This window comes from Erpetoichthys calabaricus, chromosome 14 (genome assembly GCF_900747795.2).
Source record: "Erpetoichthys calabaricus chromosome 14, fErpCal1.3, whole genome shotgun sequence".
NCBI classification, from domain to species: domain Eukaryota; kingdom Metazoa; phylum Chordata; class Cladistia; order Polypteriformes; family Polypteridae; genus Erpetoichthys; species Erpetoichthys calabaricus.
Window position 1 is genome coordinate 15,699,387 of NC_041407.2, and position 27,821 is coordinate 15,727,207.

The window sequence follows — 27,821 nt, forward strand, 5'->3', positions numbered from 1 at the left end:
TCATTTAAATCAATGAACCAACCAGAGTAAATATATGCATTGATTGACACTGTATGTAAAGTCAATAGTTTATAAAATGAACCTCTATTCTTTGTTTCTCTGATCATTCTGACCCTGCTGTCATAGACTGCTTTTGAAGAATGTTCCCTCCAAGGCATTTTGGCGAGGAGTAATTAAAAGATACCATGAACAGCTTTTCTCCTGCCTGATAACTGATTTGTCCTGTTAGGGGAGGTTTCTTTCTTTAACACATTGTTAAATTTTTAGCATAGTTCTGATCGGTGCATAAGGCCTGTACTAGAAGTCTCCACTGTTGTGTGTCTTGGGCAGACCGTTCAGTTCTTCCCTAAGACATCTTTAGCTCACAATCTAGGGTTCTTTTCCACATAAGTGCTGGTCTTTCTCTCTTTTATACTCCTTGGATTTGAAGAACGGTTTCCAATCCAAAGTATGATGTATAATGCTGGCCTGTGGCCTGTGAAGGGTGTGACTGGTCCGCTCCACTTTTCATTGTAAATGGTACATGTGATAGATTACTGTCTGGTTTGCTGCCCCAGCTGGAAGGGGTGCATAGTATCTGGCAAAGACAGGTGTTGATCAAGGTTTATAGCTTATGGTCCAGGTTCTAGGACCATGTTCTACTTTTATACCATGGCCTGAACGTTATATTGGTGTTTAATGGTCTCAGTTTAGTGTGGTAGCCGAGATACTTGTTCACCTATACTGATTTTCAAGGCAGCACAGGTGACTCTGGACAGTACATCTGCATCTGTCCCTTCTGTCTTGCTCACTATGTTGCCAAGGTAGGTGAAGCGTTTGCTGTTTTTTTTGGCCTGTCTGTCAATGGCTTGCTAGGTGGCATTAAAGCACAAGCTCTTTGTCTTGATGATAGTGTAACACAATAGTTTTAGTACAGTTATCTTCAACAGCATCATTCTCTAACTGGTTTACTAAACAGTGCCTACCCTACTGCTATAGTACTTCTCTGATTTTCTTTATTTTCTTTTGGGTGTAAATAAGTGGTCTGGGTTAGACCAATGTGTCAGATTTACCTCATTAGGATGTATTTAGAACTTATAAAGAACTCTCCTTAAATAAATCATAAGTGAATTTTACTTTTTGTTTTGGAGTTGAGAGACAACCTTACAGAAGCTTATTCCCGCCAAAAAAAAAAAAAAACATTTTAAGGTTTCAGGTAGGCACCCTAAGAATGGGCAAGAGAAACTTAGCTCTATTCATTTTTTTGCACAGCAGTACATATATCCTTTCCTGAAATAGTGTTAGGGATACATTGCTCTTTTATTTAAGTTTGAACGATTTCTATTTACCCTAAGTTCTTGTCTATAAGCCGCGGCTTATCTAAGGAAAAAAGTTGTGAAAATGAAAAAATAGAATATCGGCTTATACATAAGTCCGGCTTATACAGTAATCCCTCCTCCATCGCGGGGGTTGCGTTCCAGAGCCACCCACGAAATAAGAAAATCCGCGAAGTAGAAACCATATGTTTATATGGTTATTTTTATATTGTCATGCTTGGGTCACAGATTTGCGCAGAAACACAGGAGGTTGTAGAGAGACAGGAACGTTATTCAAACACTGCAAACAAACATTTGTCTCTTTTTCAAAAGTTTAAACTGTGCTCCATGACAAGACAGAGATGACAGTTCCGTCTCACAATTAAAAGAATGCAAACATATCTTTCTCTTCAAAGGAGTGAAGCAAACAAATCAATATGTCTGTTTGGCTTTTAAGTATGCGAAGCACCGCGGCACAAAGCTGTTGAAGGCGGCAGCTCACACCCCCTCCGTCAGGAGCAGGGAGAGAGACAGAGACAGAGTTTGTTTTTCAGTCAAAAATCAATACGTGCCCTTCGAGCTTTTAAGTATGCGAAGCACTGTGCAGCATGTCTTTTCAGGAATCAGCTTTACAAAAGATAGCAACGTGAAGATAATCTTTCAGCAATTTTAGACGAGCGTCCGTATCGTCTAGGTGTGCAAACAGCCCCCCTACTCAATCCCCATACGTCAGGATCACAGATAGTCAGCGCAAGAGTGAGAGAAAAGTAAGCAATCTAGCTTCTCAGCCATCTGCCAATAGCGTCCCTTGTATGAAATCAACTGGGCAAACCAACTGAGGAAGCATTTACCAGAAATTAAAAGACCCATTGTCCGCAGAAATCCGCGAACCAGCAAAAAAATCCGCGATATATATTTAAATATGCTTACATATAAAATCACAATTTAAATGACCGCTACGCGCGCGTGTTGACTCGGCGACGCCCAGAGCAGAAAGAACGCGCTGTGGCCGTGCCATGCGGGGAGTGAGAGAGACGCCAATATCTCACACTCTCTCCTCCCTTAAAGAAATTAAATGGGTGCGAGTGAGACCACTGACCTCCCTCCCTTCTATTAGTTATAGGTTATAGTACGTTCGGCTTATCCATGAGTCCGGCTTATCTATGATACGATTTTATTTTAAAAATTCGTATGATTTTTGGTCTCCGGCTTATACATGAGTCCGGCTTATAGACAAGAACCTAGGGTATATCACATGCTTTCATAGAAAAATTGTAGCTCGAATTGCTTTGAGAAGTGGAAGAAAAAATGCAATTATAAAGTAATTGAACAGATTGCTAGGAAGGAGAGGAAAAAAAAATTCCAACATCCAGCCCCACATGTACATTCTACAGTAATTAAACATACTAGCCAACCCGCAGCGTAGCATACACCGTATAATTATTTATTGATTGGTGAACACTTCCTGAAAGACACAGTTGTCCACATGGGGTGGGTTTGAGGATACGACTGTGAGTGAATGAAAAGATAGAACTCTGGAGAGAGCAACATATAATTGTCCGTGACTGAAAACGGGATATGTACGACAGAGCCCCACCTGCTAACTCTAACCCCCCTCCCGCGTCATGCTCATGTGCCCGCATGCAACACCTCACCAAACACTGTCTCAGTCGCTTTCGTCTCTGCTACAGTCCACATGCACCTCTGAGCCATGTTGACTTTTCATTGTTCTTTTCGGTTCCGGCTGCTTTTAGCGTATCCCATGGTCTCTGTCTTGCATGCCATGGTCGGCTGCTTAGTGAATTATGCAGGGAAATCTGGGGAATAAGGACAGTTTGTGAGGTAGCAGCTGCGATAGTTTTACACTCCAATACATTGCGGTGAATGCTGGTAACAGTCAGGCGGGCAAGCCAACAAAAACACTATGCTCTTAGTATGGTATGAATCAAGAACAATGAAAAGTCAACGTGGCTCAGAGGTGCATGTGGACTGTAGCAGAGACGAAAGTGACTGAGGTGGTGTTTGGTGAGGTCTTGCGTGCTGGCACATGAGCAGGCAGTGTGCATGCCTCGAGAGCGAGGGTGGACGTAGAAGGAGGGTTAGAGTTGGCGGGCGGGGCTCTGTCGTGTGTATCCCATGGTCTTAGAGTTGGTGGGCGTGGCTCTGTCGTGCGTATCCCATGGTCTCTGTCTTGCATGCCATGGTCGGCTGCTTAGTGAATTGTTGGTGAGCAGGGCTCTATCTTGCATCTTGCTTGCCATGGTCGGCTGCCTTAGTGAATTATATATATATATATACACTAGATTAAAAAATTATTCATTATTGTTATAACTCCCCCTCCTAGAAGATGTGATCCAGCAGGCCCCAATACCAAAGGTAACTGCAGAATAACAAAGCTGCTGCTGCTGCTCACTGGCTGCCTTTCCACACTTTTACATGTATTTTCTGCAGGCTGGACTTCCTACAAATGCTGTATTCTTCAAATAAGTGGGACAGTCCATATGTGTTATTTGTCAAAAAGACTAGGTAGTCATTTGATTTGATCTGCTGAAAGACCTGCAGCACGTTATTATGCCAGACCTTGTTGGTAGAAGGGAAGTAGCTCTAGTTAGACCAAGCCTTGAATTTCTCTTAGTGCCTCCGAAACAAAAAACTATCGCAACTTTCTTGGTGACCTTTGTAGAGCAACTATAAAAGAATTTACCATACTTAACCAACATTAAAACAAATAACAACAACAAAAAAAAAACAATACTGATTTATTTTTAAGTGATTTATTTTCATAATTGTACCATGGAGACATCTTTCCATTTTAAGTGAATCATTTCTGGTTATACTGTATAATGGGCATATGATTTACAAAAAAAAATTCTGATTTAGGAATGTGAATACTAAATAAATACGTCACAATATAGTTTATGTTGTACTTCTAAAAAAGAAGTAATCGGAAGAAATACTTTTAATTTAAAATTATTTTAATATATACATAATTCCTTGCAACATATCATTAGGCTTGTTCTACTTCCCTAAAGGAAACATGACTACTGAAAATTAGCCAGCATTTCTTATCCATTTTACTGCGCATCATTAATTTATACACATATAACATCAGGGAAAGCTTCAATATCTCCATTCCAACTGCAGAAAAGGCTTTGCTTGATCTCATTTAAGTAATTTTACTGATTTACTAATTTAATCAGAGTTCATTTGCTACAAACACCACACAAAACAAATCCTCTATACAGTATAAGATTTCAGTCCTCGCTAGCTATTGAGAGTGTTGAAAAGAACTAGCTATAAAGGATGGGCCATGAACAGTAGTCAGTTTTATGCAGATGTCAGACATATTTCTAGTACAGGTTAAGGGAGCGTATACTTTTCATCCATGGAGATGAGACTTTATGGGCTTGTGTTGAGCTTTGTAGATGATCTGCTTTGTTTTAGGTCTAAGCACAATGAGTCTAGAAGAAGAAACAGATGATTAAAGTATATTTGATGAGGAATATCTTTGTTCAGTACTCCTGAAGTTGAATCAGTAGCTGGCACACCAATGTTATCATGGTAATGCATACTTTTCATGTGATGTTGTTTTGAAGTATCATGGTGTCATTCATGTAGGTAGAGGGAGTTTGACATCACTTTTCAGGCATAAATTTTGCTCCACAAAGCATCAGCAGTTTTCCAGCTGCAAATAAGCCATGTCTGGGAAACCTGATGACGTTTCTTTCTAACGGTAATACCATTCCATCAGTTTTCTCCTTCTAAACTAAAAGGCAGATAACCGTTTCTCTGTTCTGTTTTATTGGCTAACAGAAATTATTGTAAAACCCTTTGCAATGACCAAATAAAATCTTGGTACACTGTTACGCTCTCATTGAACCAGGAACATGACTGTATTTCTGGGGGCTCTGTTTTGGTATTCCTTGCAAATGAACATGATTAACATGATTTTAATAAAATGTGTTCAGCTGCATAATTTATTTCTTTGACGTTTATAGTCAGTGATTGGGAGTAACACGATATGCATAGCAGAAAGGCAACAATTAAACAAGAAGCAGCAGTGCAATAGTCTCCAAAGCTAGTAACTCCAATAACTGTGTGGTTCTCCATTTCATTATTATTCCAAACTCAGAAATATTAACTGGTTTTTTTCTGCCTCCTGGATCCACTGGTTCATTGTAGTAAAATCTATTGGTCAGTTTGTTCCCTACTGTCAGTCAGTGGATGTCTAAAAACAGAAAACATGTCTTTGTACCATGGTTGAAATAACACGCTCATTTCCAATTAAGTAGCAGTTCTTTTCTTCTGCTGCAGTTCTCAGTTATTTCTTGAACCTCAGTGCGGTTGTCCACACATCTGCCCCCTGTGATAATAAGATACTGTCCGGTAAAGACTCCAGACCTGGTAGTGCTGGCATGTTTTTATGTTCCAGATGACTCTCTAAGGTTGTTTTCAAACTGCAACAAGAAGAGAAAAAGACATTTTAGTGAATTATAAAAATGACAAAATTCAGCATTTGAAGTCTGTAAATACTTTATATTCTTTTGTGAAAAAAAACTACATCCTTTGAATTTTTTCACAGATATAGAAAGTGGATGGCCCAGTGTTATACAGTGTCACAGATCCAGTGTCACATGCTATACATTATACCTGGTACCTCACATAGAAAACTACTGGCGGTGGAATTCAAACCTAGGTTGTTGGATTCATGTGCTACCATACCACCATCTAATACAATTGCAACCTTTATTTTGTCAATCGCAGAGCTTCTTACTCCCATGTAGGTGCGTAGTTGTTTGTTTTAAGCAGCAATATTTCATGAAGCTCCCAGCAAAACGTGCTTAAATCAGTTTCACCAAAAAACTTGGAGAGCCCACTGTGTTCGTCCTGATTTAAAGGTTTCTTATATTCATTCGACAGCCTCTCAAAAGGATTCTGAAAAAGAGAAAAACAGAAGTGGCTAAATTAAGAGTAAGTTTTTTTTTCACTTTCTTCTGCTTGTAAATATAAAAGAGAGCATACCTGTCTATTCTTCAGCATTAATTCAGACTTCCAGGAGGTTAATAGCTGCCATAAAGATACACAATGCTCCAGTCTACACTGATTTAGAGCCTGCAAATAAAGAGAAGTACTACTGAAGAACATCAGGACTGAACACAGCAATATGCCAAAACGACTGTAACAAAACTGTTAGAAGCAGAGACAGAAATAAAAAGTGCAACAATTTACTGACATAAGCAAAGCAGCTGCTACGTGTCAGTTGGAATACAAGCTCCTGTATTTTGCGTTTACAGACTTGAAAAGGTCATCAAGTCAGTTAAGCCAGTCCTTACAAATTGATGAAGTGAATGAGAAATGAACTTAGTGATTATAGTCATTACCTTTTTGACTAAGATAGAAATTAGCAATTCCATTTTTAGTGACTGTTTTAGGTAAGACAGAAGTTCTTCTTTTGACTCGCCGCCGGTCTTTCCTAGGAAGCGTAGTCCAATCTTAACAATGTTAATGGTTTCACATGTGTCACTGAAAGATCGGAGCACACTTGTGATGGCACTGCATATGGATGTCTTCAGGGGAACCTTTGGAGAGAAAGTCAGACATTTCTGTTGGAAAACAAAGCTTTTTTTTCCATGAATCAGCTTACTGGACATTGATGGACATTAATAGGTGAATTGTTCTCTTATTCCAGTTAGTCATTAAATATTGGCTTGAAGCTTCCAGAACAGTCATCGTCCAAAGTGCTACTCTGAACTGGACCGGGCCAAGTAATTTTCTCCATATACTGTACAGTGTTTACACTGAGTGAATGTTTTATTTAAAAGTTAGTTATTGGGAAATTTATTCCAAAAGTACTACACAGAAATGCTAGCCTGAGTGACTTCCAAAATGTCTCAAAGTATCTGCTCTAGAGCCTCCAAGAGGTGTTCATTTCTTTATCCTAGAGGAACTCTACTTAACTAAACTGAAATGAATTCACTTCTGTGTTTCTAAAACCATTGTAGGAATTTGTCCGCCTACTGGCATGGTGAATTACCAGACTGAAAAAGCAGAGTGCTGAGAGACACACTGCTGCCATAACGTTTTGTTCAGTTATTCAAATATTGGTGTGTTTGTGGGTACACTTTATAACCCCTCATACAAACAGACCATCTCCTTGTGGACTGCTGGCTCTCAGCAGGATGAATCCATCGATTCATGTGGCTTCGCCATACTCTGGTGTTCTAGTTTAAGTGGAATTCAATAGAATTTTTCCTATCCTTCGTGTTTGTGTTTCCTAATCTTCTGTAACTTCATACTCTTATTTTTAGTGACAAGACTGTTGAATGACATACACCACCCATGACAAGTGAGGCCAAATCATGCATTCTGATATGCATGTATTGGTGCCACCACAGTAGTTAGTTGAATGTCAATATTCCATCTATTACTATGTACCACTCCTGAGCCTTTCTGGAACAGTCACAGGGCAATGCTGGCTGGTGTGGAAGAATAATTTTAGGGTAATAGAGTATTCATCTTAAAGAAATAGCATAAATGTCGGAAATCAGATAAAGGTCACGTGAACAACAAAATGTACTGAAAGATGACTAAGAAGTCAGCAGTTATATGCACAGAAATTTCAAGGGTGGTGGTTCAACTCAAGGGTATAAAGAAGAAGCAGAATATAATCTAGACTAGACTAGCTCTGCCCCCTGCTCGCTTTGCTCGCCAACCCCCGGGTGGGCGCTACACGATAGCCACTTCACGGCTCTGCCATTCGCATATGGGGAAGCGGATGTTCAATTTAAACAGATTGTTATTTTCATGGGAATTGTTACATGTGCATAATAGACCCAACTGTTTTACAGTACAGCAAGTAATTAACCATAGTAAAAAAAAAAAGTAAAACATAATAAATTGAAAGAAAATTATGTTTCATGTTGCGTTAGAGGTATTTGTTGCATTATACATTTTCGTTCTGCTTGGATTTGAAATTAACACGTAAATACTTTTTAAACTTACCCTTTTACTGTAAAACTTCAGTAAAAACAATATTTGGAATTAACTTTTCGTCAATATTGCATTGAATTTTGATTCCATGTTTGGACTTACATCATGACAACGCAACGTATTACTGCCCTTGAGTGAATATTGTTTCTTCCAGTCTAATAAATAAATTGATTTTTCAAATGTTTGTCCCTGTGATTTGTTAATTGTCATAGCAAAAGCTATTCTAACGGGAAACTGTAAACATTTTAATACTGTGGTGCCCGGCGGACGTCCATGCCCGGCCGGGACGCCTAGGAGGAGTGGAGGAGGGCTTGTGCCTCCTCCAGGACTCGAGGGGGCGTCCTCCCTGGTGGCTTTGGGGACCGCGGGTACAGAGCTTGGAAGCTCAGCCCTGTAGGGGCCCGTGGTCACCGCCAGGGGGCGCCCCAATGCCTTGGAAGTGTTGGCCCTCAGTGCTTCCGCCACACCGGGAAGTGCTGGGGGGAAGAAACTTGAGAGCACCCGGTGGACTTCCGGCAACACCTTGGGAGCTTCCGCCACACAGGGGTGTGGCTACGGAGGCCCTAATGATGCACCTGGAGCCCATCCGGGGCACATAAAAGGGGCCGCCTCCCTCCAGTCAGAGCGAGAGTCGGGAGGAAGAAGACAAAGCGTGCTGGAGAGGAGTGGAGGCGGACCAGAGAAAGAGAAAGGCATTGTGTGGTGGCCAGGACTTTGAAGGGGTGATTGGTGCTTTGTGCACTGGGATTGTGCAATATAACTGTAAGTAATGTATAATAAACGTGTGTTGGGTGACATGAACGTGTCTGCCTGTCTGTGTCCGAGCCAGTCTCCACAATACGAATGACATATCAAGATCTCCTTTAGTATCTAATGTTATCCATGGAAGATGTACTACATTACCTTTCTAGTTGCATGTTAAAATTTTACATGTCAGAATTGTTCGACCAATTTTGAATACAACTAATCTTTTCCTGTTGCATAGCCCATCACTTATACATAAATTGCACAATATGCAAACGTTAAAGACGCATACAGTGCCACCCCGCTGCCTGCGCTTGGGAAAGCAGATCATAACCTGGTTCTGCTTCAGCCTCACTACAAACCAAGAGTGAGGGAGCTACCTACAACCACACGCTCATTCAGGAAGTGGTCCCCTGAGGCAGAGCAGGCTCTGAGAGACTGCTTTCGAACTACGGACTGGGATATCCTGCAGGGATCACATAGTGAGAACATTGAGGAGGTTGTTGACTGCACTACTGTATGGACATTGTAGTTCCAGTAAGAACAGTACGCTGCTATGCTAACAACAAGCCACGGATTACAAGTGACATCAAGGGCCTTTTGAACCAGAAGAAAAGGGCTTTTAAAGGTGGTGATCATCATGAGCTCAAGCATGTGCAGAAGGAACTCCAAGTCCAGCTCAGGGCGGCGAAGGAGCAGTACAGGAGAAAGCTGGAGCAGAAGTTGCAGAATAACAGCATGAAGGAAGTGTGGGATGGGATGAAGTTCATCACTGGCTGCAGCTCGAAGCGGGGTGCCACCATCGAGAGAGACGTGAAGAGAGCAAACCAAATGAACAACTCTTTTAACAGGTTTAACCACCCTAACCCACTCTCACCTCGAAGTACTACACCCTCCACCCATCCTTCTGCTGAAAACCAGCATAGGAGAGACATCCCCACCCACAATTACAGCAGCACAGGTGAGCAAAGAGCTGAGGAGACTTCGTGCCAGCAAAGCAGCGGGTCCAGATGGAGTATCGCCACGACTGCTGAAGGTCTGTGCGCTGGAGCTGAGGAGTTCTCTACAGCGCATCTTCAACCTGAGCCTGGAACAGGGGAGAGTCCCGAGGCTTTGGAAAACATCTTGTATCACCCCAGTCCCAAAGGTATCATGTCCTAGTGAGCTGAACGACTTCCGGCCTGTCGCTCTGACGTCACATGTGATGAAGACCATGGAGCGGCTGCTGTTTCACCACCTGAGGCCACAGGTCTGTCACGCCCTCGACCTTCTGCAGTTCGCATACCAGGAGAAGGTGGGACCGGAGGATGCCATCATCTATATGCTACACCGATCACTCTCCCACTTGGGCAGAGGCAGTGGTGCTGTAAGAATTATGTTTCTAGACTTCTCTAGCGCCCTTAACACCATCCAACCTCTGCTCCTTAGGGACAAGCTGACAGAGATGGGAGTAGATTCATACCTGGTGGTATGGATCATGGACTATCTTACAAACAGACCTCAGTATGTGCATCTCGGGAACTGCAGGTCTGACATTGTGGTCAGCAACACAGGAGCGCCTCAGGGGACTTTATTTTCTCCGGTCCTGTTCAGCCTATATACATCGGACTTCCAATACAACTCTGAGTCCTGCCACGTGCAAATATTCGCTGACGACACTGCTGTCATGGGCTGCATCAGGAGTGGGCAGGAGGAGGAGTATAGGAACCTCATCAAGGACTTTGTTAAATGGTGCAACTCAAACCACCTACACCTGAACACCAGCAAAACCAAGGAGCTGGTGGTGGATTTCAGGAGGCCCAGGCTCCTCCTGGACCCCATGATCATCAGAGGTGACTGTGTGCAGAGGGTACAGACCTATAAATACCTGGGGGTGCAGCTGGATGATAAATTAGACTGGACTGCCAATACTGATTCTCTGTGCAAGAGAGGACAGAGCCGGCTATACTTCCTTAGAAGACTGACGTCCTTCAACATCTGCAATAAGATGCTGCAGATGTTCTATCAGACGGTTGTGGCGAGTGCCCTCTTCTACGCAGTGGTGTGCTGGGGAGGCAGCATAAAGAAAAAGGACACCTCACGCCTGGACAAACTGGTGAGGAAGGCAGGCTGTATTGTAGGCATGGAGCTGGACAGTTTGACATCCGTGGCAGAGCGACGGGTGCTCAGCAGGCTCCTATCAATTATGGAGAATCCACTGCATCCACTGAACAGGATCATCTCCAGACAGAGGAGCAGCTTCAGCGGCAGACTGCTGTCACTGTCCTGCTCCACTGACAGACTGAGGTGATCGTTCCTCCCCCAAACTATGCGACTCTTCAATTCCACCCGGGGGGGGGGGGGGGTAAATGTTAACATTATACAAAGTTATTGTCAGTTTTTACCTGCATTTTTATTACTCTTTAATTTAATATTGTTTTTTTGTATCAGTATGCTGCTGCTGGAGTATGTGAATTTCCCCTTGGGATTAATAAAGTATCGATCTATCAATAACATTATGATACATCCTTCTTTCAACAGTAATTTGGCCGGTGGAAGACTGGACGGTGTTAACGGTTGAAGATATTGTACGGGATATTGTAAATTGATGTTTTCATCTTCCACACCATCACCACCAACTGTTTAAGCATAGTCTATTGATACACATTTAACCAATTTGCCATGTAGCTGATCAACAATTTTCGCATTAATTCGTTTGACTTCATCGTTTCTCGGTGCTAGGATTGTCCATGTACTCATTTCTTCTGTTGATAACCCTTTGGGATGAAAGTTCTCAATAAGATTTGGACATCTTGGGAACTTAAAGTGAGGAAAATGTAAAAATGTATTAGAGCTGAGAGCGCAGGAACCGTGTCTGTCAAAAGTATTCACACGAGTGAGAGGACCACAGGCATGGGCCGTTAACCTGAATTGATTGAGAGGAGGGCGGGACTTGAAAATGTCTCTTGGCAATAGTCTTCGTCTCGCTGGACTTGAAGAAACCTTTTAGCAATAGTCTTGTCTCTTCTAAAGATTTTCTTTTATAATAGAGAAACTTTTATTTTATACAAGTCATTTGGGTGTAAATAAACAAACCAACCAGTGTAAAATGTGTGCATTGATTGACATTGTATGTAAATTCAATAGTTTATAAAATGAACCTCTAATCTTTGTTTCCCTGATCATTCTGACCAGGCTGTAATGGACTGCTTTTGAAGAATGCTCCCTCCAAGGCATTTGGCCAGGGAGTAATTAAAAAGATACAATGAGCAGCTTTTCTCCTACCTGATAACTGATTTGTCATGTTAGGGGATGTTTCTTTCTTTTTTAATAAGATGTTAAATTTCTACCACACTAGGTATTTTTTAAGCATCAATACACCCGTGACAGGGTCACGCATGAAAATATGTAAAAATGCTGGCATATTTAGCTTTCTCTGCCTTGCCATTGTCAAAAACATTTCAAATACTATTGCCTGTTCTACCTGTAAACTTCATGACTGATCCAGTCTGCGTGAAACAGAAATATCTATATATAGTATATAAACATCTATGCATGGAAGTGTGTGTGTCTGTTTGTCTGGCCAGGAAGTGTTGAGGCTACAGCATGAAGCTCAAAGAGCTGGCAAGGTGGCCCCAAGTTAAGGAGTCAGAAACAAACTCGTTTAGCCGCTAATACACAAGTGAGGAGAGTACGTCCGCAAAACAAAACCACCGACTCTGCATTTCATTTTTTTGTTCCTGACAACTTCAATAGTTTCTAGGGGCCGGGGCTTTTTACAACATGGGCTTACACAGCTAGTATAATATATTGTGTTATGGCAGATTGAGTAGTTATGTGGGAAGGGCTGGTGTGCCAACTAGAGTGGACATTGCTTTTTATGACATTTTTATTAACATTAGTTAAATGAACTGATTTTAAAGTAACTTCTTACATCAGCTCTTTACATTTCATTCATAATTTTAAATACATTTGTCATGGCTTCTCAGTCTTTTCTCAGTTTATAGCTATAATTGTGCAGGTAAAAGAACATTTAGTAACTGTCCTCTGAACATTTATATAAAGTTCTAAATAATATGGAGATAAAACTGCAGACAGAATTCGCTACCTGTATTATACATATTAAGGATTGCCTGCTAAAGTAAATTTTAGCTCTATACCCTTCATGAATCTAATATATTTAACTGCTATGTGTCAAACATTTTAGTTATTTATATTAAAGTATAATCTGCCATATATCTGCCTACATATTAATTTTATCCAGGTCCATTTGAAAAAGAGTATTGTCTTCTCTATTTAAAACAGTTTTGCATCTGGCAGCATAATGAATCCAAAATTCCTGCTGCTTGTAGTCTGACAATTAATTGTTCAGGGAGAAGCTAACCAAAATTTTTAATAACCCTAGGAAGACAACAGCTCATAAATATTTTGATTACTTATATAATGTCATCTGACATATTATCCTCATGAAAGAGTTAGCCTGAAAAAGTAGATTGTGGTCATAAATGAATGCACACAGTCAGCAAAATGCTTAGGTTGAGGCATTAAAATGATGGTTTATATTAACAGCTCTGAAGTGCTGTCAGACTCCGACTATTGAACTCTACACTTATATTTTCCTATGGGATTAACATTCTCTTAGGCTATCAACTGACTATAGAGACTCAATAAAACAGCACCTTGTGCAAATCTTTTCCTAGGCCTCTTGGCTCCACATCACCCAAAAATAGTTTACAACGTGATTCTCTATAGAATATTAACAATTCTCGTTCTTATTTTACATGCCGCCTATACTCACTATCTCTCTAAAGTAAAAACCGTTCTAGATATAACGTAGAAAAGAAACATAGGACTGGATGTGTTTTGTTGCAGACATGCAGTATAAATAAATGATATTTTAAAATCTCACCTGAGGAATCTTGGCTCTGACCTCATCCAGGATCTCTGAGAAGTTTTTCCTGTGTCTTTGCAGGTGTTTAGAAATGTCCTGTAAAGCAAAGCCAAGATAACCCAATCAGTTATCATACATCTTATAAACAAAGTGTGAAATCCAGGTGGTCCTGGGGTGTCTGGACTCCCTAACTAACCTTTTGGGCTCCTTGAAATCCCAAAAATCTAAACCATAGGGTGGTCCCAGAACATAACTTTTAATACCATGTTATGGTGTTATACTCAGGCCCACTAGTGTGTTTGTAAGAAAGTACTGTAGCAGCCAACATGCTGCTCTTCACAGGCCTATATATGCCGGCGGCAGTTTGAGAGCACTTCACGGACTGGTGATTAAGTGGCAATATCGCTTCCACTTGGGCAAGAAATTGCATGCTTATGATAAGCCTTTACAGGAGTCAGGAAATTGAGAAAAAAGGTTTAGAGGAAAATAGAAGCCACCACACATCCGTTAGTGCTTCTTACCTTGATCTCAAGGATGCTAAAGAGTGTAATGGTGAATAGCAGAAAGTGACCATGAATCCCAATAATATGATACCAACCGCATTCAAAGAGCATCAGAACACTGCTTTATGATCAAAAGGTTGTGCTTCAACCTCAGATGATCGATACAGGCCAGTGGCACAGTGGTGAATTGGTTCACAGCACACCATTACCTTAATCCACATGATGGAATAGTTGTTTTAGCACTGTACACATAGTGTCTAAATGTGCTTGTGTCACAAAACGTGTTTCTTCTGCTTGACAGTCATCAAAAATAAAAGGCTGCATTGCTTTAATTTTGCAGATTGTGTATCCCTGAATGATGAGATTCATCTAATTAAGATGTGCAAATTCCAACCAACAATATTCTTATTTATCTAACTCAGGGGTAGGCAATGTCAGCCCCAAAGAGCTGCAGTGGCTGCATGTTTTTGTTCCAACCCTGTTTCTTAATGAGAAGTCAATTACTGCTGATGAAGCACTTATTGCTGAAGTGACATTTTGATGCTTCATTTTAGTGGTCTCACTTGCCAAGGTTCCCCACCCTTAATTGCTTATTTCAATCTTAAACAGCTGTATTCACTGTTTTAATGGCTCCTTATCTATACTAATAAAAGGCAAAGCCCTCACTGACTCACTCATCACTAATTGTCCAACTTCCTGTGTAGGTAGAAGGCTGAAATTTGGCAGGCTCATTCCTTATAGCTTACTTACAAAAGTTAAGAAGGTTTCATTTCAAAGTTCTACGCGTAACAGTCATAACGGTCGACAACGTCCACCATGTTAAACTTTCTTATTTATGGCCCCATCTTCACGAAATTTGGTAGGCAGCTTCCCTGCGCTGGCCGAAACTGAAACCACTGTCGGCTGCCATACTGAACTTTCCAACGGTCTTAGTTACTTATGGGCCCATCTTCAAGAAATTTGGCACGCGGGTTCCCAATGCTAACTGAATCCTATTTACGTCCATAGCCTGCAGCTCGGTCACCGTGTGAGGCGGCGTTGGGTCCCCCATCCCCAAGCCTCCCACGTAGTTGGCTACCTGCCTATATAAGGCTGTCTGTCGCTCCAGTCTCTTCATTCCTTTCCTTGCTTCACCACGGTATTCACGTCTCCCTGCTGATAACTGCAGCCTTTTTATTTAATCCACGGCTTCTCTGCTGTTTTATTGTTCATTTATTACGATTATAGTTATTGTGTAGGTATTTTAGACTTTATTTTCTTTATCATTCCAATCGTACCCCCATTAACATGTCTATTGAGGTGATCACCATCGATCAAAGAACTGTCACTTACTGAGTGGTTTCCATGCCTGGCGATGGCGACTGCGTTTTCCATTCTCTGTGTTACATATTGCACGGCCATATCAGGCTCACTCTTGATATCCGGAGAAACATTGTGTCTTATGTATTGAATGACTGGGACAGGTTCAAGGTGTGGACTGATGACGGTACAGGAGATAATTATACTACACAGGAGCACTATAAGAGTGAAATGCTTAAGCCCTTCACCTATGGTTCTGCATGTGAGTTGATGACTGCCGCTGAATTGCTCGGTTTTCGCTTTCAAGTGTACCGAAATGGCCAAATATTTTACACCTTTGGACAACCGCCAATGCCTCTTAAACATCATAGATTCACAGGTGACAATTTGAGTAGTGGACACTTTGATGTTTATGAATGTTTAAACTCCCAAAAGCTGGATGCGAAGTTATCGATGAAACCCATTTCAATTCAAACGCCTCCAATTTCCAGTAAGGCTCTGCTTCGCAATGACAATTAATAAGTCTTAGGGACAGACCCCACAAAAGGTTGGCATTGATTTGAGGCAAGATTGCTTTTCACATGGCCAACTATACGTTGCATGCTCAAGAGTAAGCTCAGTGCACAGCTTGGTCATATTACAAGCGGAGGGCCAAACTGACAATGTGGTATACAAAGAGATAATTAACAAATAATTATTGGTATATTTTCCTTCAGTTTAAAAAGGTTTACTTTTCTTCTTAATAAAAATTTTAAAGCAGTACTTTGCCGCTGCGAAGCACGGGTATTTTGCTAGTTAGCAATAAGATGTAAATGACAAATCAGTCAGCAGTTCACCATATAGCTTGTTTCGATATACATCTCTGTATGTTCATCATGCACTATTGGATTTAATAAAACAATTAATGGAAAATGTGACGGACTGAAAATTTTCCATTTTAGGCTTCAAATCATTTTGATGATATCCTTGGAAAGGAAAAACTCTACGATATAAGAAACTTATATTACGGACTAACAAGCCATAAAATTGAATAAAGTCTGAGATTGGAAAGGATTGGTTCCTAATTAAACAGTTGGGTTGGAATGAAAACCTGTAGCCACTGCTGCTCTCCAGGACCGACATTGCCCACCCCGATCTAGCTTATTGTATATCCACCTTAATAAAAGGATAAGTGTCTGTCTGTCTGTCTGGGCAGTTGCTATGTCTTTGCCACTCCAAATGACGGAGCATTACAAAAATTAGCAGTTTTTTACACATCCTATACCAAATGGCATATAACAGAGACATACACATTGCATGGTTTACTGCAAACATTAACACTGAGGTCTACATTGATTACTTAGATTTCATCCCATCTTAGACAGGTAACACAGCTAAGTACCATAATACCAGAGTAAGATTTCAATGTTTAGTCAATAATGGGACCCCCTAATTACCACTGAATTTTTCGCAAAATGGTTACATTACCACTTTACGGCTAAATAATATTGGATATTGTTTATGAATATTCTGTCTGAGATTCCATAATCTTCTGTAACTGTCAACAAACTGTAGATTGACAGGTTGATTTTTTCACTCTTTATGACACATGTGGCAGACCGCCGGGGCCCTTACCCAGCTGGGACTCCTCAATCATGAAAGGACTGGGGGAGAAAGCTTATTCTAGACACTGGAGCCAGCTACCACTACTTGGGGAGCCAAAGTTGGGAGGAGGTGTACGAAGCTTTCCGGGAAGCAAGAAAGGTTTTTTTTGCTGGACTGCATTTGGTGCTTTATGTACTGTGCTGTGGGAAGCAGAGAAAAAGTGCTTCCCCACGTGAATAAACGTGTGCTGTGTGGCAAACTCTTATCTCTGCCTGTTGGTGTGGGGTTAGGGAGCTCTGTGCACCCTGGGCTTCACACACATTACAGAGGTTTTATAACTTTCAATCTTACCACTTGAATAAGAGGTTTTCCCTTCAGAAAATGACGAATTACGTGGCGCTCAATGCCCTGAAAATCATAGCTGGTCTCAGTTTCTTGTCCCTTTTCCAGGCTGTACTGGCAGTGAGAGAGGATGATGGGCAAGAGGTCTTGCTGTGGGTTGCACATGATAAGTTGTGGCTCCGATACTTCCTGCAGAGTGATGCTATGACTACAGGAAGGAAAGATACAATTGTTTAAAATAGGCAACCTTTGGATATAAAAATATAAAAAATGTAGAAAGAAAAGTGCAAAGATAAACCATCAGGCAAATAATACAGCTCATCTATCAGCATATCCTGATTTTATATATGAACACACATACTTGCTCATGACAAAACAGAAAAGCATATAAAACATGACATTTACAAACAGCAAGGCTAATAAACAAATGCAACCACATAGGTACAGACCTGACTAAACACCGATTTGCAGGCAAACACAAACATTCAATGGATAAAACTAACACAAACAAAGACTAATAGGCAATCTGCTAGTTAATGCTGTCAAAAACACTGCACGGTACCAAACATATTCCAATTCTGAAGGAATTTTGTTCTAGTTGATCTACAGTGCATATGCTAACTGCTTGTGCCAGTCCGGTAAGAACACCCCTGCGATTCTCTTGTTGCAGATGGCTGTCTTATAACAAATCTTTGCAAGCAGTAATTTTAAATCAAAATGCATTTTAAATAAAATCTTAACTATGGGATAAGCAGTGCAAGCGAGTATTCAGGAGCGTTGGAGCAAATAACTATTTTACAAGTCAGCAGCAGTGTTTTGAATATTATTGAGATTTGACAGGAAGTCGGTGTAAATAAGCCAGTGCAGGTGTAATGGGATAATAGCAGTTTTGGGGGGTTCAAGACTCTGCCGTCAACAATCTAAACTTATTGCAACCTGCTGATACTTCTCACCTAAACCGTCCAGCGTTGTTGGCTTCAGAGTGCTGGGTCTTAAAGACATACAGAGTTTGATTTGGCTTTTTAATGTACTAATCAAATAGATGATCGTTGTTTCAGAATTTAAGGGTGATGCACAATTTAATACTTAGAATACAGTGATCCCTCGCTATATCGCGCTTCGCCTTTCGCGGCTTCACTCTATCGCGGATTTTATATGTAAGCATATTTAAATATATATCGCGGATTTTTTGCTGGTTCGCGGATTTCTGCGGACAATGGGTCTTTTAATTTCTGGTACATGCTTCCTCAGTTGGTTTGCCCAGTTGATTTCATACAAGGGACGCTATTGGCAGATGGCTGAGAAGCTACCCAGCTTACTTTTCTCTCTCTCTCTCTCTCTTGCGCTTGAGCAGGGGGGCTGTTCGCACACCTAGACGATACGGACGCTCGTCTAAAAATGCTGAAAGATTATCTTCACGTTGGCTACCTTCTGTGCAGCTGCTTCATGAAGTGACATGCTGCACGGTGCTTCGCATACTTAAAAGCAGGAAGGGCACGTATTGATTTTTTTATCCCTCTCTCTCTCTCTATCTCTCTCTCTGCTCCTGACGGAGGGGGTGTGAGCTGCCGCCTTCAACAGCTTTGTGCCACGGTGCTTCGCATACTTAAAAGCAAACAGCCCTATTGATTTGTTTGCTCCTTTGAAGAGGAAGATATGTTTGCATTCTTTTAATCATGAGACTGAACTGTCATCTCTGTCTTGTCATGGAGCACAGTTTAAACTTTTGAAAAAGAGACAAATGTTTGTTTGCAGTATTTGAATAACGTTCCTGTCTCTCTACAACCTCCTGTGTTTCTGCGCAAATCTGTGACCCAAGCATGACAATATAAAAATAACCATATAAACATATGGTTTCTACTTCGCGGATTTTCTTATTTCGCGGGTGGCTCTGGAACGCAACCCCCGCGATGGAGGAGGGATTACTGTATTTTCAATTACGTTTATTAGGTACTGTTGACTAATAAGATACTAGATCATAAGATATTTGAGGATTTTATTAGTCGCACATTATAATTAAACTACATCAATGATTACTCAGATGATATAAGTATTGTATAATTTTAAATAAATATTTTCATGGCATATAGACAGATTTTCTATTAATTGCTGAGTCAAAGTCAAATGTACAATTTAATACAGGCAGTCCCCGGGTTACGTACGAGATAGGGACTGTAGGTTTGTACTTAAGTTGATTTGTATGCAAGTCGGCACAGGTACATTATTTTAATAAATGCTATTGTTGACCGACTGTAACCAAGTGCTCTGCCAATGAATGATTGAGTTTCAACTCTCTCTGACCTTTTTATTATTTCTACTTTATTTTCAATGGTGATGGTTTTTCTCTTCTATACTGTATCACCGGTTTGTGTTTCAGAGACATTCTTGAAGGGTGAAGACAAAAGGTCAAGATGAGCTCTTCTGCACAGCACTGTACTAGCTATCACAGCAGGAAGGCACCCGTCATCAACACGTCTGATGTACTGACAAGAGACAACTTCCTGCTATGTGCGTAACAGTACAAGCAGGCTTGCTATTGAGAATGAATGGGGGCGGCGAGGGGCGGTTCATCACCAGCCCACCTCACAGTCACCTCCACTACAGTATGCTGTAGAATGAACACGGTGCGGTCAAAGGTGAGTGGTGAATCGCCCAACCTCAATTCAACAGGCAGCCATCCGAGGCACACTACAGTGCTACCCCCCGCCATCCCGTTCAGCCACAACTGGGTTACCGCTTGCAGCATTATCAGCCGTGTGTGCTGGGCGGGCAGTGAAACGCCCCTCTCTGCTTCATCCAGCCTGTGTCCAGTCAGGAGGAGTAGCTGCAGCGGCGTAGTGGGCAGGCAGCGAACCATCGTCCTGCACATGAGCGATAGCTGTGGCCCCGGTGACTATGGACCATGGACCACGGGTCAGCGCTTGCCTCCTGAGGGATACTACATTACGTGAGCAGCGAAATCGACCCCCTCAAGCCACTGCTTACAGCATCCCCAGGCCGAAGATGACGGACCGGCAGTTACTGAGGCGCATGTGTCGCAGCTGCGTCCTCGTTCCTAAATCATAGGTCGGATGTCCATAACCTGGGGACTACCTGTATTTGATAGAATGGTGGTAGGTTTATATTAATGCATGCTTGACTGCTTGAAGGAAGATTCTGTTCTCTCTGTGTGTTTTTCAGATCTGAAATGGTAATGTTGGGATTTTGCTTTACTTTTTCTATAATCTTGATTTATTTATTAAAAGTATCTTCCTGGGAGACTGCTGAAATTGAGCAAACAGCCCCCTTTACCTGCACAACATTCTCTTTTCAACTCTGATAGCTCAATCGTGTTCTGTGCCAGTCTTGTCTATTCGATACCATCTGTGAATGTTGAAATGGCACCTTATTTAATGACAATATGCTTATCACCCTTGTTAGTCACTTAAAGGTTTCCACTTATTAGGTGATTTGTTTTGGGTATCTTGAATTTTCAAAGATTTCCACCTGTCCCATTCTCCTTTTTGATGCATCGTTTTATTACTATATGTGCTTGTAAATCAACCCCAACACACACACACTTTGTAAATGCATTGTAGTACTAGGGTGTTGTACCGTGTTAGCCATTATGAATGTAGAGAAAAGCCAAGCAAAATGACACCTTTTATTGGCTAACTAGAAAGATTACAATATGCAAGCTTTCGAGGCAACTCAGGCCCCTTCTTCTTTGATTACATCTTGCCTGAAGAAGGGGCCTGAGTTGCCTCGAAAGCTTGCATATTGTAATCTTTCTAGTTAGCCAATAAAAGGTGTCATTTTGCTTGGCTTTTCTCTAAATGCATAGTATAAATATACTAGTCATTTAGCCCGTTAGAATAACGGGCGCTAGAACAGTAGTGCATAAACATTACTAGGAACAGTCTATATTAAATGGCAAGGGACTTTGACCTCATTCTTTTTGTTGGTCGTATTTTTCTTTCTTTCAGCCTTTCTTTTGTTGAGCTTTACTTGCTGAGCTTGACCGTTCTTCGTGGGCTGCCGCAGTACATTGTGTGTCTTTAATTTTCTGTGACAGTAATACTGTCTTGTACATCTGGCTTGAACGTCTGTAATATACCTTTAATTTTCTCTGGCGCTAATACATGCGTGCGCGTCGGTAATATGCCTTTAATCTCCTCTGACAGTAATACTGGCTTGTATGTGGCTGTAATATGAGTCACTGTATTGTGTACCTTTAATTTCCTCTCGCAGTAATGCTGGTTTGTATTTCTGTAAAATGCCTGTAACTTTCCCTGACAGTAATATCGCTCATCGCATCGTGCTCCGCGCAGGCACACTTCACCAGAAGACACACACACACACGTACACCTGGTCGCACACAGGGATTTTATTAAAGAGGATATAAAAAACATGCCTCAATTCCTGCAGAAGCAAAAAAACTCAGAGAGAACACATACGTACATTAAAAGACTACAGGCACATGTATGAGGATGCATAGACGTTTACAAAGAACAAAGACACACTCAAATTTTAATAGCACTGAGATAATATCTAATGGTTACGAAACTTATTCTTGACTAGGAATATTGTCGATTCCGTATGCAGAATAAAAAGGTACACTTCTTGGCAATTTGAAATGAAGTGCAAACTAACTAACATATGGACATGAAAGAAAATGTATAGTGTGAAGTGGCAGGAATACACATATGTCTCCTCACCTGCTGTCTACTTTATCTAGCCGACATGCCTCCCGTACCAGGCTATTGTGTGTCTCAATTAGGCTGTCAATCAGAAAGATGAGACAGGAACCAGGGCCATCACGCTGCATGGACAAGAAATCTGATGGACTGTCCAGACTCAAGTCTGATTTGCAGAGCTCTGGATCGATACCAATTTCCGCTAAATAAAAAAATAATAATAAATTGAACAGACAATATTCTGAAAATGCAAGGACCCAACCACCTTACATTTAACAAATGTATAGTGAATCCAAGCTCAGTAATGTCAAAAGAGTTGCTACTTTAGAACTTTCTTAATGACAAATGATAATTTTTCATGCAGAATACTGGGGTATGTCTGTACTAGCTAGACAGCTCTAATCAACATCCATTTATATTTGGCAACCACATCACTGCCACCTGCTGGCAGGTTGATATATAACTGTATTGGGTGCATTTTGTGATGACTAGCAGGATCACTTTTATCTTGTTAAGTGATCTTTTACTTATACTTCTAGGCAAACTAATTAACTTTTCAGTTCTGATAAATTTTAATCACACCCTAGGTTTGAATGAGCTTCATATTGCTGGGTGATTAGTAAAAAGAGTGTGAAATTTTAGAAAAATAATAAACAATTCTTGACACTATCAGCCACTATGAACTGGAAGCAGTATTGTTTAATGTCTGTGGCAGACAGCCGGGGTTCAGGTGCCGCCAGGGGGTGCTGCAGCTGGGACTCTTGAGCCCATATGGGCAGTGTATTCGCCACACCCGGAAGGGCAGCCGGAAGTCTGGAGTCAACCACCTGGAGTACTTCCTGGTAGACTATAAAAGGGTCCAGCAGCCACCACTGAATGGCCAGAGTCGGTAGGAGGAGGACAAAGCTTGGAGGAGGAGTGGTGGTGCCAGAGAAGAGTTTTTGTGCTTGTCTACTTGTGGGACTGTGTTGTGCATGTGGGGGTTACGGGGAAGACGTGTCCCACAAGTGAAGAAAAATAAAAAGTTTCTTTGTTTGATATGTGCCTCCAGTGCGAGTCTGTGTCGGGTCAAGTGCCTATGTAGCACCTTTTACACTGGCATCCCAAATGGGACCGTCTGCCTGTTCCAAGGCAGGAACCCAGTAAAAAATTTCGTGTAACAACCTGGCACAGCAGCGCGAGGCACGTGCCCAACACAACCACGCATAGAGCTTGGCCCTGAGACAGCGCACCAAAGCGTGCACACGTGGCAGGGAGCCACAGGAGGACCACCAGGAAGCTCCTAAGGGCGCCGCATTGATGGGAAAAAGAAAGTCCGGGCAGACTCAAAGGTCAGACGCCGCCATGCTGGCCAGCACCACAGATTTACACGTTGTATCTATAGCTAAGGTTTTTTTTTTTGGTTATTTTAACATACTGAGAGAATCATCCTCGTATTAATGTGGAGTTTCATTTTTGGGAATTTGAATTTATTAAAATGTCTACTTTGGAACCATTTTTGGCTTTACAAAGCAATGATGTACTTAAAAATGTAAAACAAAATCTTCACTACACATGGAATCAATTAAATGTTGATACAACACTTCATTCTCATATTATACATGTACTACAGTGAAAATCTGCAATAAAGTGACCTTGACAAGGCTCTACATATAAGTAGTCTTATATGAGCAAAAATGTTGTTTTTATGTGCCAGGCGAATGATTTTTGAATGGCTGAAATTTCTTCAAGTCTACTAGACTTTCCTGAAAGCCATAAATGCATTGCAAGTGGACGAACCACTAAGGGGATTTGTCTAGACCACCAAATGAGGGTTTTTGAGCCCAAGAGAGATCATATCAGGAAAAGGCTATCCCTGAATATGTCCTGAGGATCAAAATATATTAGGCAAACACCCTGTTGGATAGAGTACCTTAGATTAGCAAAAGAACTGCCACAGTGTCCTCCAGGAAAGGGTTGTTGCAAGTGGTCATTAACTTAAATAGCAATGAAGAGGAAGGCATTAAAACATCTCCCATGCTTCTACACTGCAACAGGAAGTCCCACAGAGGGAAATATGGGAACTGTGACAAAATGGCAAGGGCAGGCAGTCTAGAATAGTCCTGGGTATTTGGCCCTTTAGTGTCTCAGGGATCAGAATTATGGAAACATCACCATTTCCTTTATTATTACGATTATATTTTAGCAGATACCTTTACCCCTTTTAGTAAAAAACATATACAAATATGCTCAAATATACATATACAAATATAACTCAATGTCTCAGGGATCAGAATTATGGGAACATCACCATTTCCTTTATTATATTTTAGCAAATACCTTTACCCCTTTGAGTTATATTTGTATGTTTTTTTTTGCTAAAAGTCAATTATTCAAATGTTATCATGTGTTAACTGGCAATTCCAAACTAGCCTTGTTGTGTGTAAATGGGCCGTGTGATGTGCTGGTGTCTTAGCCAGTGATGTTTCTTGCCTTGCACCCTGTGCTGCAGGAATAGGCTTTGGCTTGCTGCAAACCTGAACTGGATTAAGTGGATTTAAGAATGTTAAATGGTAATTTTTCCCAAAATATTTCCTTATGTAAACTGCAAATACAAACATATTAGGTAAAACATAACACAATGAACTCACGACTACAGGCCAGTGATGCCCGTAACTGGTTCCATGCCTTCACAAAGGTTTTCACTCGCTTCCCAAGTGGCTCCTTTGAATAGCCTGCAGAGCAAAGCCACAGCCAAATTAAAAGCAGAAGTATGTGAAAATCTTAGGAAACTTGACAATGATGGATAACCTAGAAGGCAAGTCTTCTAGATAAAGGTGTTGAAAGTATAGTTAGGGCAGCAGGAAAAAAAAAAAACAACAAAAAAAATATGGACTTGTTGCCAGGCCTAAACCCATTGGATACCTGCAGGTAGACTTTGAATTAGCTGGCTGATACTCTGATGACCAATATGCGTTACTGCTGGCAGTAGTCTCACCAGGTCTAGCTGAAGATTAGTCAGATCTGGTAGGTGCTTCAGAAGCTTCACATACACTGCCTATAATTTAAAACAAGACAGAGTGCAATGTAAGTTTTTAGGGTAGAACTGCTGTGCTCCAAAATTAAAAGAGAGAAAAACTTATTTTTAGTTAGCTACAGCAAAAAAAAAAAAAAAAAAATGTTTAAAACCTCAATGTCATTTTTGTTTACATCCAAATATGGCATTTTGTAAGCAGTTCCAAGTTTGGACCAAGACCAGCTTTCACTTCTTTACAGCACACTGGCAATGGTCTAATTAATATTAAAATTGCTAATCTGTTATACACATAAAGACATCATTCATTTTCATTTGTGAATAAGTTACATTTGTTGAGTTTGATTGGATGGTTTAAAGTTACAAAGTAGCATAACCTCAAAGTGTGTATTATGCATGGCATGCAACAGAAATTTGGGATACCTTTTTCAGAAACAGCCACAACATGGGGGTATACTGTTGACCACCTTGCTGTTCCAGAATCTGAGTGAAACGCTCGACTGTGATCTTTTCCAAACAGCTCCAGAACTCTGAAGTGTTAGTTGGTCCATTTGCTGGAAGAGTCAGGATGGGTGCTGGATCTCCATGTAGAGTTTTCATAAGCAGGCTGTCACTTAGCTGGTCATCGTTGCTAATTTCCCTCTGGGCGTGACGAAGTCTCTGTTGCCATTTCTGTTTAATGATGAAGACAGACTGAGTGAAGATGCACCATTTGTAGTCTTTATTTGAACTAGAATAAAATCATATGCATTTGCACTAAAACATCAACAATTCCTCTTCCATATCTTCAGTTATCATAATCACAGTTTTCATTGCACTTTTCACGGTGAGGATCACAGTTGCAACATGCTGAGCTAAAGCTGACCAGGTGCCCCTATTTCCCAGCATGTCCTTCTAGCCTTTCTTGGGCAATACCCAGATGTTCCCAAGTCAAGCAAGACATATAATTCCTCCCACTGTGTTCTTGGTCTCCCCCTAAATCTTTTTCCAGTGGGACATGCCTTGTACTTCTACTGTGTGAGGAACTTAATGGGCATTTTAACTTCATGTGCAAACCACCTTAACTGGCTCGTCTAGTTTTAGAGAAGCAGTGATTCTACTCTTGAGGTCTTTCTGTAGTGCTAAACTCGTTTTATTACAGAAGGTAAGCCTAGCAACCCTGCACAGGAACCTTACTTCATCAGCAGTTTCTTCATGAGCTTACTCCTTTCATCACTACCTAGAGCTTGTGACAATAAGTGAGCACAGGACTGAACAATAAAAAGAATTAGCCCTCACTTAACCACTACAATCTGGTACAACTTTCATAAAACTGCTGTTGTTGGTCAGTGTCACAATAACTTCTTCTCTAACCCAAATGTATTTAATCACCCCCACTTTAAGTAGCTGTTCATTTTTCCTGCAGGTAAAAAGCCAATGTTTTTTTTTATATTATATTTTTTTTTGGAGATGACCTTGACCACAGATTTGGAAGTGCTTATTCGTATAACAACTGACTGATCCATCGCTTGCCAGTATGATGAAGCTAAGAGAATGACATCTGTAAACCAGTTCCCAGACTGACTGAATATTCTCCAGAATTTGTCAGTGCCTTGATATCCAATCAATTGAAATCATGAATAGGAGGGCTACAGACAAGAAAAACTATTGTCAGAGTCCAAATTCCAGCACTGAATGGTTTCCACGTAATACAATGTATGAAAACATATATAACTCCACAAATCCAGGAACCAAAATAGCAAGTAGCAGTGGCTCCAGAACCCCACATTCTGGAAGCACTTTCCACAAGACACTACAGGATAGAATGTAATAAACTTTTTCCAAATCCACAAAACACATGTAGACAGGATTATTACATATTAGCAAGAGGAACTGACGGTTAGGAATGCAGAATTGTTTTTCGTAATGTTAAATCAAGCACCCATTACAGTGTGGTGTCTAAACAGAATGGGGCTACTTGCATTAGAGTACTGACCCGCATCACTGGGGTGATCACTGAATCACTAACTCTCTTCTCCCAGGCTTGCCGAGCTTGCCTTGAGTTAAGTAGTTGTCTACCTGTCAAAACACAGAAAGTGAGTATTCAAGAAATAAACACACATGTCTATTTAAGCTTTAAATTCACTAGGAATGCCTGTTTCATCAAACCCCTATTCTGAACTGGAACACTTTAAAGATCAATTTAACACAGTCGGCAACAAACATAAAACACAGTAACTTCTAATCCCAGTAGTCTCCTGTCACTCACTGTCTCTCTCTATCTGACTGTTTACACAGGGAGATTCACTTGAAAGAGGCCCTGAATATTCTGTAATAACTCGCGCTAGGACGAAGCAATCTGAACGAAACAATGTGCTTCTTAGACTATGGAGCTTCGAACAAGCCAGGATGCCTCGGCGTTGGAGCAATAAGATAGGCACTGGACAGCCATTGCGACGTTTAACCTTTTGCAACTTCTGGATGCATACCCCTTCACTCAGTCACTCGACTTTGCATCAGGGTGGT

The 27,821-nt window shown here is 41.0% G+C and overlaps 1 protein-coding gene across 1 annotated transcript in view; it reads right to left on the minus strand.

The window, feature by feature from the left end:
- Window positions 1–4,053: 4,053 nt before the first annotated feature.
- Window positions 4,054–27,821, minus strand: part of rnf213b (ring finger protein 213b) — a 122,975-nt gene continuing 99,207 nt past the window's right edge. The window contains exons 56-66 of the mRNA XM_028818325.2: window positions 27,292–27,374; window positions 25,740–25,988; window positions 25,208–25,340; window positions 24,934–25,017; window positions 22,325–22,505; window positions 17,637–17,835; window positions 13,918–13,995; window positions 6,677–6,874; window positions 6,318–6,407; window positions 6,070–6,230; window positions 4,054–5,752 (exon numbers count right to left, since the gene is read on the minus strand). Coding sequence (XP_028674158.2) covers window positions 5,617–5,752; window positions 6,070–6,230; window positions 6,318–6,407; window positions 6,677–6,874; window positions 13,918–13,995; window positions 17,637–17,835; window positions 22,325–22,505; window positions 24,934–25,017; window positions 25,208–25,340; window positions 25,740–25,988; window positions 27,292–27,374 — 1,592 coding nt within the window. The 3' untranslated portion in view covers window positions 4,054–5,616. The remainder of the gene's footprint in view (window positions 5,753–6,069; window positions 6,231–6,317; window positions 6,408–6,676; window positions 6,875–13,917; window positions 13,996–17,636; window positions 17,836–22,324; window positions 22,506–24,933; window positions 25,018–25,207; window positions 25,341–25,739; window positions 25,989–27,291; window positions 27,375–27,821) is intronic.